Here is an 18,030-nt window from a genome sequence, read left to right as displayed (position 1 = left end):
TTCTGTTAATATTTGTTGAGTTAATACATGCTAGAGTAGTACCTGGTATTTAATGATCAATAAATTATAGCTATTAACATTATTCCAAGGGCATGTTATCCAAAGGTCTTTATTATCTCTTGGAAAAATGATAGAAGTGATCTCCTGAGGATTAAGGTAAAGCACTTAAAGTAAGAATGATCTGCCTAATCGATATAATTGCCCATCTCTCACCCCTACTTTAAGTTAGTAGGAAAGGGGAGAGTAGGCAGAGATGCATCTGGACACATTAATCTCAAAGAAGAGTAGATTAAAAGCAGAGGACAGGTATAGAGTATCCAAAAGCAGTTTATCCCCCCACAATCCTTTTTACTCCTCCTGTTTACTGCTGATTTCCTGTGAAACCTTAAAATGAGTCCTTTAACCATTTGGTCTTCCCAGGTAAAATTCGGATACCTGCCACCTGTCCAAGATGTATTGATTATGTTTATCAGAATATATAAAAATATAGCTTATGCCCGGCTGGGCGTGGCTCAGCGGTTGAGCGTCGACCTGGGATCCAGGCGATCGGGGTTCGATTCCCAGTCAGGGCACATGCTCGGGTTGCGGGCTCGATCAATGGCTCTCTCATCATTGATGTTTCTGTCTCTCTCTCTCCCCCTCTCCTTTCCTCTCTCTGAAATCAATAAAGAGATATTTAAAAATATATAGAGAGCTTATTATAAGGTTCCTCAAAAGAAGCAAAGTGCTAACAAACCCAGATAGAACCAGATTTTTTTTTCTTTTCCTTTCTCTCTACTTTCCTACTTAATCTCTCTCTCTCTCTCTCTCTCTCTCTCTCTCTCACATAGACACACACACACACACAATTTTTGTTGTGGGAAGACTCCAATTACTAGTAGTTATCAGATAAAAATTTTTAGATATAAAATGGAAAATTATTAACATTATAACTAGGGTTTAGACTAGATCACAAAAAAAGAATTTCTTAAGAAAGCTTTCTTCACATTAATGATCATCACCTTCCTCTATCACTCCTTTATGTGAAAATATTTTATAGGCCTTTGAGATATAGTGCAGTAATACAGACACTTTTATATCAGGAAAGCTGGTGCTCTCTTTGCTCTGTTCTTTCTCTCGTCTGAATAGAGAATCATCTATTCACTGCATGTTTGAAACCAGTGATTAGAGTCATATTAGGGAATTGCCTCTTCTAAAAGTTAAATGTAGTTGTCTGAAGTATGCTATGGTTTTAAGAACTTAAAAGTCCTCTCTTCAATAGGATAAAGGGTAATAAGGCATAGGTTAGGATATAAACATGAGTTATCCTACAAATAAAACATATATGTAAGGTGAGAAAATTAAATATTCCAAGAAGAAAATATATTTACTTGACTGAGATAGGACTGACATAGGTCAAGGAGATAGAAATAAAGATCCTGAGGGAGAAGAAAGTTAACGTAAGATTATATAAGGCAATTGTAAGGATGACTTATCTTCCAATATTTTCCTATATTATCTTGCTATGAACTTTTGTTGGTGAGACATAGAATTCAAAATTTCTCATATTTCAGGTTCACACAAGCTTTGGGGAGAAAGATGGATTTTATAAAAACATTTCAACTTCTACAGATGATTTGATTTGGGTTGTGAATATAGAAGAGCACTGCCTTCTTTACTTCCCACTTAAAATTTAAGGAAGAAGCTGGAAAGAAAGAGCAAAAGTAGTAAAATATACAGAATAAAATATCAATTAAAAACAAAACTCTGAACTATCAAAATAACATTTTTAAAATAAGAAATGATATAGTTGATATTTTCTACTAAAAACAACAAGTAGTAAACTATTAGGCTCCAATTAAGGGATTATGTTAAATTAGAAGAAACAAAATTTATGACAGTAGTTACTGAATCTTAAGAATAATGAAAAAAGATAAATACACATACACAAACACACACATGAATATAGGCTAGAGAGAGGAGAAGAAAACACATTGTATGAGAGTCCCAGGTTAGTTATTTTCCGTTCAGATAATGACAGCAGCCCAGTCACTATTATAAAGAAATCAACTTACACTAAGTCTTACGGGTTTAGGATATAAATTCTGAAATCGTGTCCTATGAATAACCACAATTATTTAGCACAGGTGCGTATCATTTAAGTGAGCAGCAGTTCTGCATGATGCAGACACAATCTAAGTTGACATCATTTACCTTATTTTATTCCTCCTACTGCCTGGGGTAAACACTCCACCGAAGCAAAAGCTGTATGCCGGCACCACCGGCACCACGCGTCGTCTGTGATAAGCAACGTGCATTAATGGCCATCACAAAGCCTAAGGAATATCAGGATCCTATACTCACATCACTTGATCTCACTGTGAAAAGACTGAGGGTTTGGAGAAACGAATGCTTTATTTAAATTTGAAAACCTTAATCAACACATTTTGTACCAGATACTAACAGATGGACTATGACAGCCATGTCACTGGCCTCAGCCAGCCCCGTCAATGAGAGCTGGCTGATGTAATCCCTGTTTTACAGGAAAACAAAAAGTACAACGGAAATTCATTTTCTATGCTTTTAAACTTGTGAAGTTTAAATGCCTAGAAAAGGGCAGAACAAATGGAAAAGATTTTCAGAAACAGGACATACTTTGAATTAGGTTGATAACCTATATTCACAGTTATTACTGCACTGCGTTATTGGAAAGTGTGATGTTACAATTCTGTATCAGCCCCCACTGAGGGCGGCGGGCACATCTCAGGACACTCACGGTGGGCCACGTCCAGAAAACAAATGAACATGCTGGGTACTGCCCCAACAGACAGGCGTTAACAGAGCTAATAACGTGAGGAAAAATGAAAGGAAATGGCAGAGAGAAGGAGAGGAGCAAATATTAAAAATGCAGTCTAACTGGGATCGTGATTAAAGTCAAATTCAACAAGGGTGTGAACGTATTGAAAGTGCAGTTTCTTAACGAATCCTGATTTAATCTAATGAGCCATTGGGCCCTAATCATTATTTTTAATAATCATTTTAAACAAACTCACTCTTCTCAGAAATATGCAAAAAATAATAATTCATCGTATCCAAAGTGATTTTAAAGGAAAATATCAAGAGTCTCAAATACATTTAAATGGTTTACCAGGTAAATTTTAATTTTATATAATCTGTATTTTTGTAATGAATAATTTTAAACAACAGGTAGGAGGAAAAGAGCTTCTAATACTTAGCAGCTTATGGCCAGTTTCTTTTCTCTAACCCATATTCTATTACCTAGGATCTTAAAAGTCTACTCCGTGGAGGACTGGAATAGTCCCATATAGCCCTTATCACAACTGAAAGTATACATTATACTTTGAGTTTACTTAATGTGTGTTTCCTCCACCAGCCTGCACACTCTGTGGGGCCAAGGCCACATCTACTTTATTCCCTGCTATGTATCTAGTACAAAATAGGCCATCAAAACGGGTAAAATGGAATCACTGAAACACCGCAGAACCCCCTACTATTCACTCACTTCACCCCTGACACACATAACTTCAGCGATGACTCTGAAAACTAGAACACAGGGAATTTCTGCATCTGCTCCACTTCTCTGCTCCCACTCCATCCCTGGTCCACTGCACTCTGGCTGTAATAAATATATTCTGTTAATGCTCTTACCATGCTGCATTGTAACTGACTGCTCCAAAAGAAAATTAGTTATCTGTGTGCCCATTCATCTGACAATGCTAGGTGATTCCCTTCACTTTCTAACCAACAGCAAGAAATGGCTCATGAAAATGACATATTCATTAGTTTAGAAAGTAAGGACGTGCTGCAGGGCATAAAAGAGATATTGCATGAAATCAAAGACAGCCGATAATTACAACAAACAGAATAAATCACCTCCTTCTAGTTACAAATTAATAGGATTAAAAATTGTAAAGTGAAGTATCTTCCAAAAGGAAAATCCTATATACTTAATAACAAATCGCCAAGAGTCCTATTCTGTTTTTCCATATAAAATAATACATTCACAATCTTTTCAGTAAAAAAAACACAAAAAACAGAAAGAAATACATACATGACGGTGTTAATGCCTGAGAGCTGTTGGAACATTTGTAGGCCACAACCCACAATTAAAGCGCGGCGAGTGGGGGGATAACTCAGCATCCTGCAGATCACAGGTCCAGCTTTTTTAAAAAAGAAAGAAAAAGAAAGACATAGCTATTATTTTAAGTTCCCATAGTTTCTGTGAAATCAACATGTCTGGGAATTTCAAAATAGAACATACATACTTTTGCAGAAATCTGGGCACAATGTATTTTTTAAAACAGACTTATTATATATATTTGAGTTTAAACTGTAAAAGCAACAAGTGAGAATTCAAGTTGAAGCAACTTGACACTAGGAAGGCCTACATAACTCTCAGAGATTATTGTCCCTTAAACCCAGAGTAGCTGTATGAACCACTCTTTGTTCTTCCACTTCCTTGGCAGTTAATTATTACTTAAAATCCATTCAATGTGGAACTACTTACAAAGTCACTGACAAATTGCTTTAATTGTCCAAAAAAAATGGCATTCATTAAAAACAATTAAACAGGGAACAGAAGTCATTTGACTGAAGTGACAAAATTCATTCTAATCTACTCAAATGAAGTTAAGAAATCGGGGCATCAGACTTTGTTACAGCTACAATGGATATTATTAATAAAAGTCACCAAAAATAATCAAAGAAAGAATATTAATGTCTCTTTTATATAGCTATATATGTGGAATTTCTGGATTTTGAGCTTGCCCCACAGTGGCGTTCAGTGATCATTTCAAGATATAAACAGGCTTTCAAAACGGTGCCGGTGCCTCGGCCCCTCTCTGAGAACTCGAGATTAACTCTGGGAAGCTATAGATATGAACCACTGAGGCCTTGGTAAGGTGACTAACCCTACTGATGTCTGTTGTCTGGGCATAAATACTAAGTGCCCCTTCTATTCTCACAAGTGCTTCAATCACAACTTCACCCTAGCCTTAAGAGGCATTCTATATAGTGTCCTCTGGAAGCCAGCCTCGACTCCAAGGAGCTGTGGTATCCTGCTGTTGGAAGAGACAGCCTCTAATCACTGGGATGTTAACTGCTTAATTAGAGAGATTTTTTCTGGAGGCCAAGTCTCATTAGTGGACTCTAAACCAAGACAAGTAAATTAAAATCCAAGGAAGTTCTACCGTTTCAGGAGTCTTTCGGAAATCCAATATTCTAGTTCACAGGAATGGAATGGAACATGCCATTGTCTCAGCAATAAAAGCTAATGTGGGATGTCAAGCCCGGGTATTAATTAGAACTGAGTATTACAGGAGTAAGAATATTCATCTCTACATAGGTATGACTATAATCATACGAAGCCTTGATTTACTGCAAATGATTGTGTCTCTAAATGATAAGATGGGACCCAGATAGAGAAGCATTGATAGTCACTCAAAGCTCAATGCAGTGACAACCCATTTATAAAGCAGGCTGATAGTATCATAAATTTCAAATTGCTTTAGATTCAAGTGAAGCAGCATTAAAACCTAGAAAGCTTGTATGAAACAGGTAGATTTGGGGAGCTTTACTGTGATAGTATTAACCTATTATCGGGATCAGTAGTTGTTTGAAAGATGAGCAGTCTTACCTACAAATTTAGATATCCAGTCTTACCTACAAATTTAGATATCTATAAAGGAGCCACAGAATTAAAAGGTGCACAGTATCCTATAAATACCTACCTATTTCCATAAACCAAAAAATTCAAATAAAAAGATTATCATTCACTTTGTGTACCATGGAAAACTTACAAAACAACAACTGACAACCACAACAGAAAAACAAGCAAAACCCCTTTTCAGTTTTTAGTGGCCTCCACAGAAGAGAAACTGGCCTCCCGCAAGGAATCTATTATAGTCTTTGGACAGCTGCATCTACTTTTACTATTAAACTGTTCCATGATTTGATGGACAGACTAGCTAGTACTACCTTTAGAGGGCACGATAGTAAGAGAAAATTATGACAAATTAGGCTTAAAGTTTGACTTGCCAAAATATCAAGAGATAAACTATCACATAAACACTACATTTATTTTCCAGTTTTTAATAATCTGGCTTTGGACTTTCTCTTGCTTTGAATTTCCTGTTAAAAATAAACCATGGTACTTCTTTATTAGACTGGATTTTTTAAAAAAATAGACACATTTGGTCATAGCAGCTCCACATCTGATTATACATAAACAAATTTAAAAATTTCCTTTCATTAAAATCATACACCTAGCTTTAGTAGGCAGTAAAACTTAACAAATGCAAACCATCATTAATCTTTGTATCACAGAAGCTCTGAGGCAGAAGAAAAAAATCAAATGTATTAATTGGCTAAATGTGCATAAGTGAACATTTAGAATGTCATGCTCTACTTATTACATTTCTTTTAATTTTTATAATTAAAAACATTGTGTACTCAAACATTTCATACTTAATTTTTAAAAATCTGTGTCTTTGAAACACAGAAATTCCCACACAATTAAAACTAAAACCTCTAGTCTGGCTGGCGTGGCTCAGTGGTCAAGCGTTGACCCATGAACCAGGAGGTCATAGTGGATTCCCGGTCAGGGCACATGCCCGGGTTGTGGGCTGGACCCCCTGTGGGGGGCGTGCAGGAGGCAGCCGATCGATGACTTTCTCTCATCATTGATGTTTCTATCTCTCTCTCTCTTTTCCTCTCTCTGAAATAAAAACATATTAAAAAAAAAAGGAAACTAAAACTTCTAAATAACTAAAGTAGATTGAAAATACAAGACTCAAAATATAACATGATAAAACAAGATATTTGAGAACCCAAAATGGGTTCGTCTTTTCCTTTATTCTGAACACATTCTTACTAATTAACTTTCACAATGGTTGTCCAGGTGTGGCAGGGGCTTGGTGGCACAGATGACAAGGACAGTCACACCAGTGCAGCTGTTCCTGTGGACAGACTGTCTGTGAGGGAGCTGAGCCTACAGAAGCTTCTCCAGGTATGATTAAAAATGCACCAGAACATATTCTGTATAGGATCCTAGCTTTTGATTTTCACTTCCAGTCAAAATGGAACAATAGTCACCAGTTACCTCCAACATGAAACAACTGAAAAACTATGTGAAACTGAATGAAACAATAGTTCTCATGATAATGGAATAAAGGATAGTGACTCCTGAGATTCAGGAAAAAAATGAGATGAAACCTACAACCGTCCCAGCTTAATGCCTTGAAAAAATGTTCAGGCTGCAACAGAGGGAGGGGAAATCAGGCAGATCTTGGTGGTCTCCATGAGTTGAAAAGATGCAGCTCAGACTCCAGGGATGCCTGGGTGGCTAGAGTTCACAGGGCAGAGTGCCAAAGAGAGAGATTCACAGGAGAGGACTGTGGAGATCTGCAGCCCCCCTGAGTATTTAGTTAAGTTCTGATCAGTGGGAATGTGTGAGGAAACTACCGAGGCAGGGAAAGAGTCAACAGAAAGGATTAAAGAAATCAGTCCCAGGAATTCACACAGGTCTGGGAACAGGACCTATTCCTACAACCTGAGTGAAAACTTAGACCATAAGAAAGAGTATTCAGGAGGGTTTTACCTCAGTAATGTTATACATTTAGTCTTAGATTCTGTATGGGTACCATCTAAAACAGCTTAAAAGCAAGACCCAACTGCTTTCAAGTAACTGAGTAGTATCCCAGAACAAAGTTTAACAGTAAGATAAAATTTACAATGTCTGGAATACAATAAAAAATTACTAGCCATTCAAAAAAGACAGGAAAGTACAACCTGTAACAATAAGGGGATTAATTAATTTGTAGGACTGTAGGACGTAACAATCCAAAATGTCTATGCACCTAATCACAGCTTCAAAATGTATGAAACAAAAAAGACACAATTGCAAGGGAAAATATAAAGATCCATAAATATACTCAGATATTTCATTACCCCTTTCTCAATAACTAATGGAAAAAGTAGGCTGAAAATCAGCAAAGACACAGAAATCCTCAACAACACTATCAACAAACTTGACCTAACTGATATTTAAACACTCTACCGACCGAGAGCAGAATACACATTCTTTCCAAAAGTAAATGCATGGTAAATGTCTTGAAACATTTACCAAGACAGATTATATTTAGAGGTCTAAAACCAGTCTGGATTTTAAAAGATTCAAGTCATACAAAGGAATGTTCTCTGACCATAATAAAATTAATATAGATAGAAACAAATAACTGAAAGAAAACTAAGAAATCCTCCCCAAAATGGAAAAGAAATAGTACCTTTGCATGGATCAATTAAGTGATGGGAAATCAGAAAGTATTTTGAACTGAAAGAACATGAAAACACTGCATATGAACACCTGTGGAATGAAGCGAAAGTAGAATAGAACAGAAGAAAATTTATAGCAATGGCCCTGGCTTCCAGCTTACAAAACCAGAAAAAGAGGGACAGGTGAAACAAAAAATAGCACAAAATAAAAAGAATAATAAAGATCAGAATGGAAATCATTGAAATAGGTAAGAAGACAGTTAAGAAAAAAAACAATGGCACCAAAAGCTGGTTCTTTGAAAACATGGATAACATTGATAAACTTTGAGCCAGACTGTGGAAGGCTGACCACCAGCTGCTCAAAACATACGCACGTCTTAATCCCTGGAACTTGTTAACATTACCTTTGATGGCAGAAAGGACTTTGCAGATGTGATTAAGTTAAGGATTTTGATTATCCAGGATTACTTCAATTGGGCCTAAATTGGATCACATGTATAAAGGGCTATCTATAGGAGGGAAGTAAAGGGGGGTTCAGGACAGAATAGGAGAAAGCAATGTGACCATGAATGCAGAGACTGGACTGATGCAGCAATAAGCCAAAGAATGCTGGTACCACCAGAAGCTGGAAAAAGCAAGGAACAGATTGTCCCTGGAGCCACTGGAGGGAGCACAGCCTTGTGGACATCTTGATTTCAACCCAGTGAACTAATTCTGAACTTGTGGCCACCAGACTGTGAGAATAAATTTCTCTTGTTTTAAGCTACCAAGTCTGTGGTCATTTGTTACAGCAGCCAAGGGAAACTAATACCCAGATTGATCAGGACAAAAAAAGAGAGAAGACACAAATTACCAATATCATGAATAAGACGAGATCATTACAGATTCTATAGATATTTAAAAATAATAATAAAAAAGTGTTATGAACAACTTTCTGGCATTAAATTCAACATCTTAGAGGTAATAGCAAATTCCTAAAAAGCAGGATCTTCCAAAGCTAACTCAAGAAATAGACTAAAAATACAGCCCTATAAACTATAAAAATAGCCTTGACTTTGTCATTAAAAACTTTCTCCCAAGTCTAAATGGTCTGACAGAAAGCCTATCAGTGGCTGCCTGTGGAAGGAAGGGTTACAAAGGGGCACAAAGGAAAGTTCTTGAGGGGCATGGATAGGTTCACTATTTTGCTTGTGGTTTTATGGTATATGCTTATGTCAAAACTTACCAAATTATAAACTTTAAATACAGGGTGGGCCAAAAGCACGTTTACAGTTGTTTATATGGAAAATAATACAAGAATAAATAATAATACAGGAATAAACCCTGTGTTTAGTGTACTCACAACCGTAAACCTCCTTTGCCCATCCTGTATGTGCTGTTTATTGTATATAAGTTATACCTCAATAAAGATGCTTTAAAAAAAAATTCATAGGAAATTAGATGTCAAGAGAGCTAAAATGGTGAAATGGGTGATAAGAAGAAAATTCAGACATTCAAACACCATGACCTTCATTTAAATAAGTACACAAAGGGGTTACTAATTTGGAGCAACAGTATTTGATTAAACTGGACCAATGAAGTCGGTTGCGAGATGACTAAGTGGGAAGTGGTGGGACGCAGGACCCTTAGTAGTTCTCCAAGATTTTCATTGCTTTTATTTTCCCCTTTCTTTTGGTTTTATTTATCTATAGATTTTACCATGTACTAAAGAAAACTTAAGAAAGAAAAAGCAGACGACATTATGACTAATGAATTACAAGATGCATACTATGGGAGGCTTCCCCAGTGCTGACTGTCTTCACAGACCAAATTCTCTAAGTACAGATGCCTCTGTGGAGAAAGCAGGGCCCTTGTTGAGAGCAAGATAATCACTACTCAGCTTCAAATATGACTCTCCCTGCACCCCAATTTGAGGCCTTACAAGGCTATAATCGGGCACAGCAAGGATCCAACACCATGGTCCTCTCCGGAAGGCAGCCAGAGGAGGCCACTCACACGCCCTGCAGGCCTTCAGGAAGAGACAGGTGTACAAAAGATCAATGTGCATTTCAAGGTTTTCTTCTCCCTTCATACCACCCCCATCACCAAGAAAACTTGACATCCTGATATCTAGCAATAACCATCACATGTTTTGGACAGTCATTTAATTTTAATCACTTTATCAATCACCAAAAATCTCAGTTAGCTAGGGCTGCTATAACAACATATCATAAACTGGGTGGCTTAAACAACAAACATTTATTTATCACAGTTCTGGAGGCTGGGAAGCCCATGACCAAGGTGCCAGCATATTTGGTTGCTGGTGGGGCTCTTTTCCTGGCTTGTAGATGGCCAACTTCTCACTGTGTGCTCACATGGGGCCAGGAAGGGGGGGAAGGGGAGAGTGAAGGAAAGGGGGGGCAAGAGTAGAAGAAACACAGGGGAAAGAGAGAGGGAAAGAGGGAGGAGGGGAGAGAGAGGTACTGAGATCTGTTTTCTCCCTTTAAGGGCACTGTTCCCATTGTGAGGGTCCCACATTCATGGTCTCATCTAAATTAATTACTTCCCAAAGGTCCCATCTCCAAGTACCATTACATTGGGGGTTAGAGTTTCAATGTGTGAATTTGGGAGATCCAAACATTCAGTCCATAACACCAAGAGTATCAGGCATCTGCTCAAATCTCAATAAATTTCCTAATATTTCAATAGCTCTCATGGCTTATGAACCATTTTTCGTCATCACAAGAGTCTCACAAAGTAAGGAAGAGCAGGTGGTGTTAATGAGGAAAGGAAGCACAGAAGGATTAGACAGCTTTCCCAAACCACAAACTAATAATTAGAGTGTAGAGCTAGGACCTGCGCTAACATCCTGGTCATGCCATAAATGTCAAGAAATTTTATATGTATACTTAAATAAACTGACTTTTCTTGGCATAAAAGAACCAACAATTTTTGTTCCTCAGTGCGAGTAACAAAACACAAAACTGAAGCCCTTTCAGGCTATAGGAGTGAACATCCAGTACTCTGTTCAACCTGGCTTCGATCTCTCAGCTTCTTTCTCTCTTTTTTATGGCCTCATTTGCCACTACCCCTGGCCTTAATTCCAAAGTCATCTATTTCAAAACACTCATTTCACCCTACTTCTTTTTCCCTTCCTATATCCTGGGAGTTGAGCACTGTTTGCAAATAATTAGGAAAACAGGGCCCCTGGTTCATGACAATTTCAGTGAGTCTGAGAGTCAGGCCCTCTATGCTGCTGGAGGAGCCTCCATTCATCTCTAGTTGTCTCCCAATTATATTTTCATAATATCCATTTCAAGCATTCCTCTTCCAGCCTCTCTGACCACGTATTCGCTGGCCCATTTATCAAACCTGAAGTACCTACTGTGTGCGTTCTGCATGAGGTACAGAAACATGACGAGGCTCTGCCCTGGAGGAGCTCATAGTAACGGGTGGGGAGGGAGGCACACACTGAAATAAAACAAGCTATTCAATAGCTTACTTGCTCTCAGAGAGGTACCTGCAAAGTATTATGGGACTGAGGAGTAGGGAAGGGTCCGGAAAGGGTGTGCCCACTCAAGTACATATAAAACAGAAGCCATACGTTCTCCTCCCAGACTTGCTCTTTACCGTGTTACCTAATTTCATTAAGTCAGGATCAAAGAAGGTGGCACTTCGCTATTCACTCCCTCTTTCTACTTTCCATATCCAGCAAGTTGCAAAATTTTAATAAAAATTTATGTACATATGCCTGACTTCTTTCTACAAAATGTCAGAAAAATGTCTCGTTTCTGCATCTGCACCCTCCCTGCCTCCCCAGCTCACTACTGCCCCAGCTGGGCTGGCAGCCATCTCCCAGGAGAGGGAGAGGGTGCAGGGCAGCAAACCACCTCCACAGACCAACGCTGACTCTCCAGCTCCACTGCACAGCTGATGCGAGATGCTGTGCATGTTGTTCAGCCTTTCTAAGCCTCTATTTCCTGTCCAGTTTAGTGTGGATATAGTAATAGTATTTGCCATTATGAGGATTAGAGATGATAAACTTCCTGGCATACATTATGCGTGATTGTTAATTCTGTGTGTCAACTTGACTGGGCCACAGGGTACCCAGATATCTGGTTAAACATTATTTCTGAGTGTGCCTGTGAGGGTGTTTCTGGATAAGATTAATATTTGAATCAGTGGACTGAGTAAAGCAGATGGCACTCCCCAATGCAGATGTACATCATCTAATCCACTGAGGGTCAAAATAGAAAAAAAAAAGAGCAGGAAGGGAGAGCCTGTTCTCTCAGCCTGCCTGCTTGAGTTGGGACACGGGCCTTCTCCTGCCCTCAGACTGGGACTAACGCTGTCAGCTCTTCTAGGTCTCTAGCTAGCAGGCGGCAGATTACGCCGTCTTCTCAGCCTCCATAATCACAAGCCCATTCCTCATGATTGATAGGTGAATGGATGACCTCCCCCCACTTCCTCTCCCACTGATCCTGTTTCTTTGGAAAATCTTGACTAATACTGACTAATACAGGGCATATTCAACAACAAAGCATTATAAATGGTCTCCACCTTTCAAGGTTTATCTCCTGCTTCTCCACTAACAGGCAACGCTTCAACAATCTTTGGGATAACCTCGTTTATAAAGAGAAGCCTCATATTTTTACATCTCTGTCTCTTATAATGTTCCTGTTCTAGGAGGTCAACCCTGCTCCCAAAAGAAGATATTCTGGCATGTGAATCATGGTGTCACTTTTATACATAACTCTCTCCTGCTCTCACTGCTGGCTGGTGTGTTTCGCAGGTTATGTAGCTGGTGTCTCTCCTGTACAGGATTGGATCTCCACAATGAATCTGTGAGGCAAATGGCTCAGGTTTTGATCTTCGTTTTTATCATTTTGCTTCCCACTGCACTTGGCCTAAGGTCAAGCAAACAGAAGAAATTTCAATACATATCTGTTTAATGAATATGAGGAAGAAGAGAAGGAAGGGAGGGATGGAGCCGGGACGAAACACCAGAGCAAACAATGGTGACTGAGAACTCAAGCGGTCTGTATCCGCTGCAAGTTATTAAACAAGGTTGTAACTCATTATAAACTAAACTCAGGTCCTGAGCACACCCATGCTGTCTTCCTCTTCAGTACACAGCAGATGGTGTTTGGGATCACAAACGGGCGCTTGGCACGCGTGCTGTTTGAAAGAATGGACTGCTGCTATTGATAAATCCAGCCCCACGCGGTTCAATCATTCCTTCAGTCTGGCATTTATGCCAATACCTTCCGAAATCCTTCTCAGGGCATCCACCTGCCAGGACGCTGCGTTGGGCGGGCTGTGCGCGGATGCGTGCTTGGGAGCCGAGCGTGGCACATTAAGGCCCATGGGCAGTGGCTGCGTTAATCTGGTCATTATGATTCCAGGTTGCTAAAGACTTGTTCTACTTCTAGGGAGAGAGGAGCACAGGGCTAATGCTGCTACAATGCTGTTTGCAAGAAACTTGCTTTGTTACTATCAAGAATTCTTTCTAAATTTTAAAATATTTCCTTTATCAAAGGCATCTACGTAAGCGAAGGCATCATGAGCTGCCTCCTCCAGGCTAGCAGAGATCTCGGGACTTCCTAGCAGCTATGGCAGCGCAGTGTGTTGCTGAGGGGGGGGAATTTAAGAACTACTTTAGAAAACCTTCCTTGAGCAAAGGGAGACATCCTTTTTAAAAATAAATGAGTACATTTTCTTAGCTATATTCTTAATATTGTCTGTGGATAAAGTAATTTTTTAATGAAAAGGCACATACTCTTCACCTGATGGTATTCTATTCTCATAACAAGCTGTCATTCTTAGTGATAATAAAAAATTGCTCACCTAATTTTTCAATAGATATCACACACCAAGATACAAGATTATCTATGACTTGCATTTGCTAAAGGCTATACAACCACGAGCAACGGTGAACAGTGCAAACAGCAAGAGTCTCCACATCAGGGCAGCCCAGGTTTGCATCCAGCTCAGCCAGACGGAAGCATCTGACCTTGGGCAGGCTCCTTACTCTCTCTGAGACTCACTTGCCTCGTATGTGATAACATCTACTTCACAGGTGTGTTCTGATAATTAAAGCGGTAATGCATATGAAGTTTATAGCACCAAAACTCAAATAATGATGCTATCATTTCACCGATCAGCTCTCTAGTAGAATTTCTCCATAGCTAAATATAATTTGAAAGTTTTAAATTAAAAATCATCAGCACACTGCACGAGTTCTCCTTCTTGTAAACAGATAATCAGTCTTCATTTTTAAGATTCGACCAAATAATTCAAAGAGCTTCATTAACATAAAGATGGATTCTATACTTATAATTCCTATTTCTTTTATAATTAACAGAACATTCCTACACAGATTATTCATGAACCACTAGCTGATAAATCAATAAGATCTATATACCACAGGCTCCTATAATAAATGGAACTTAGTACTAAGTTCTGTCAAATTCAGTCATATATGCTGCTAAACTGTTCATACAATCACAGGTAAATTAGAATTATACCATTCCCCTGACCTCATTTTAGGTCACGTGCAGACTCCCTATAATTTAAGTATTCACATCTCTCTATCAGACTGGAACACTTTAAGATATAGGAATAGGAACTAAGCTTCTAAAAATTAATCATTTGGTTGGTTAAAAAAAGTGTATATTTATATGAATATTTGAATTTTATATAAATATTTGAATACTCTTTCTCTTAGCATGTTCCTTTTTCAGATTTGGGTGTTCAACCAATCAGTAGCACTGAGAATAAAGACGAAGATCTAACCATGATTCATGTATTTTCTACTGTTCTTTCTTGCTATATATTTGGCTTTGCATGGGATACTTACCAGGAATAAAGATACCAAAAAGGTAAAAATCAGGCCAAATGCAACAGCTCAGGATCTTAAGGTGGGGCAGAATACCTAAAATCACGATTGCTCTGCCAGCTTCCGGAAACATGACTGCTGCAAACATATGCAGTACCTTGAAATATAACATCTTTAAGGAGCATGATTCTCAGAAAAATCACAAGTATTCCAAAAATACCAAGGAACTAAATAAAAAAATGAACCAAATAGATGAGGCTATAAAATGTATTCTCTAATACCAAAGCAGTTCTCCTGCCCTAACTCACTTCTCCCAATCTTTAATTACCTCCACCAAAAAAATAAGAAATAAAATATAAGATGAAAAATCATGGTCTCCTACATGTTAAATAAAATCAGTGTCAGATATTAAATACAGAGTAAGAGATAAAAATGTTCTATAAAAAGAACATAGTACTGAGTTCTCCAAAATGGGGTAGGAATTAGAGCATTGGGTTCAAAGAAAAAAAGTATTGATTCAAAATATGGATTTTCTAGTACTCTTGTCTTTCACTTATGAAGGTTCAACTCCTCAAATAAATAATACTTATGTCAGAAAGTAAATGCTGGTGAAAATAAATAGGGCAATAACTGTATCTCCATTTGTTCACATGTGCTAGGACAAGTGAGATTTAAGACTCTTTACCACGCCATGAACACAACAAACAGAACCTATAAGGAAGCTCCATAAATGTGTTTACAGGTGGCTAAATGCAGGTGGGTTGGTGCACAGAATCCTGGTGGCCACCAGGAGGATGGGAGATTCTAGAATCAATTTTGTTCACAGTGGCCATCCCAAAATATCCTCTATTATAGCACGTATAATGAAAGAAAGCCCTCTTCTTAGCGTTGCTTTACACACTGGCTGTCTTCACAATTAAGGTCTTTCTATCAAAGTTCTGAGTGGCTGCTGAGCTTACTTGGAGTTAGTAAGGGATACCAGTCAGCTCTGCAGACCTTAGAGGAAAAGTTGATGTACATAGCAAGCATAAATCAAAGCTTGGACTCTATGAAAAAACAGTTGATTAGGAAAACTATCTAATAGAGCCTTTTTGTCTTGATTTACAAATTTTCAGAAGAGCCCAGCCAGGCGTGGCTCAGCAGTTGAGCGTCGACCTAGGATCCAGGCAATCGGGGTTCAATTCCCGGTCAGGGCACATGCCCGGGTTGCGGGCTCGATCAATGACTCTCTCATCATTGATGTTTCTATCTCTCTCTCTCCCTCTCCTTTCCTCTCTCTGAAATCAATAAAGATATATTTAAAACAAACAAACAAACAAAAAACCCCACAAATTTTCAGAAGAAAACAATCACTAATAAATTGTTCAACACAAATGACAAAATGTAGTCATTTTATTTCTTAAATGAAATACAACTTAAATAACAGGAAGACCAGTTAACTGGCACAAACATAGCTTCGTTTATTTCAGGAAGATGTGCTAAGAGCAGCAAAGTACCACAACAATTCTAATTTCCCATCCTCAAAACATTTCATGGTTGAAAGTGGCTACCTAAACACCTCCTCATGAGATCAATACCTAAAATAAATCAATATTGAAAAGGAACTTTTCAACACTGCACATTAACAAGCTGGTCCATTAGTTTTAATTTTAAAAAGCTACTGGATTTCCATAAGGAACTGATCATTTTTACTGGAGATAAAATGTTAAGCTTTCCTGTTAAAGACATCTTGTTACTTTCAGCAAAAGTGAAAAGAACACGAGATAACTTGAAAAGGTGAGAGAGAGGTTAATAAATCTGAGTAAGTTTAAATTACTTTAAAAACTACTTATAAATCTGGCTTAGAATGAAGTAATCTTAATTTACAAAAATATATATATATATATACATGTGTGTGTGTGTGTGTGTGTGTGTGTATATGATTTAAAAAATAGGTGTTCACAAATTTCTACTTACATGTCCGGTGATATATAAGTGAAGAATTCAGCTTTGTAAAGGACACCGTTTAGGTTTATTCATGTATTATAAAGAGCAGTTCAGAAATTCAGTAACCTTTTTTGACACAGCACAATTTTCAGAGGTCTTGATCTATGACGGTGATTTCCTTCGGGATCATGATTTTATTTTGACCAACCTACGATATATCACGATACTTGAAACACAACTCACCCTGAACAAAATCCAATAAAAGACTACTACATCAAAAGAAAAGAAAAGGAAAACTAAAGGTCTCCAAAAGCATTGGGGAGTGATTAATATCATTTTATTAACTTTAGGTACATAACATACCCCTGAGTATGCAGATTTAAACAAAACGTGGACACGAGAGATTTGCCAGCACAACACCTGTGGGAAACAGGGCTTGCCTGGACACCACGAGAGTAGTAAAATATTCCTTTCATACATACATACACATACACAGATGTATGTATGTGTTATAAACGTATGTATGTGTATATAGTGTGTATATATAAGAGACAGAGAGAGAGAGAACTGTTTTGTAGTTTGGTCAACTATTAAAGAATCTCTCATTACTCAGAGACTTTCACTTCCCGATTCCCCTTACCTCATCTCCACTCCTAATTGGACGAGCAAAATGAAGTATCACTGAAGGTAAAAATACATTTTTTCCTAACTGCTACAGCAATTCTGTTCTTTCTTCCATGTGTTTAATTCATAGACACATGCCCACAAGTCTAAAAGTTCTGAAAAACAGCCAGAATTTCAATAGAGAACAATGGGCAGCAGGGAATGGGGGTGCGAGTTCCACATGTCCTACTCAAGATTGTATGGTAGGAAGCAGACAGAAAAAATATTGGTATTCGATGAGCATATCTAGCAGACAGAAAATATTTGCATTCAGCGCCGGCTAGTCAAGAACAGATATCCATGTTGAGCACTGCTATTGATCATGCCTTAGCATTTTCACTTGATGCATTCTG

At 38.1% G+C, this 18,030-nt stretch overlaps 1 protein-coding gene across 1 annotated transcript in view; it reads right to left on the bottom strand.

Moving 5' to 3' along the window:
- Positions 1-18,030, bottom strand: part of SLC2A13 (solute carrier family 2 member 13) — a 269,611-nt gene that overhangs the window by 135,663 nt on the left and 115,918 nt on the right. The window contains exon 4 of the mRNA XM_087814727.1: positions 4,052-4,160. Coding sequence (XP_087670853.1) covers positions 4,052-4,160 — 109 coding nt within the window. The remainder of the gene's footprint in view (positions 1-4,051; positions 4,161-18,030) is intronic.

The sequence above is a fragment of the Miniopterus natalensis genome, chromosome 2, assembly GCF_054644295.1.
Source record: "Miniopterus natalensis isolate mMinNat1 chromosome 2, mMinNat1.hap1, whole genome shotgun sequence".
Lineage (NCBI taxonomy): Eukaryota > Metazoa > Chordata > Mammalia > Chiroptera > Miniopteridae > Miniopterus > Miniopterus natalensis.
The sequence above is the reverse complement of the archived record's forward strand: the minus strand, read 5'-3'. Positions and strand labels throughout refer to the sequence as shown.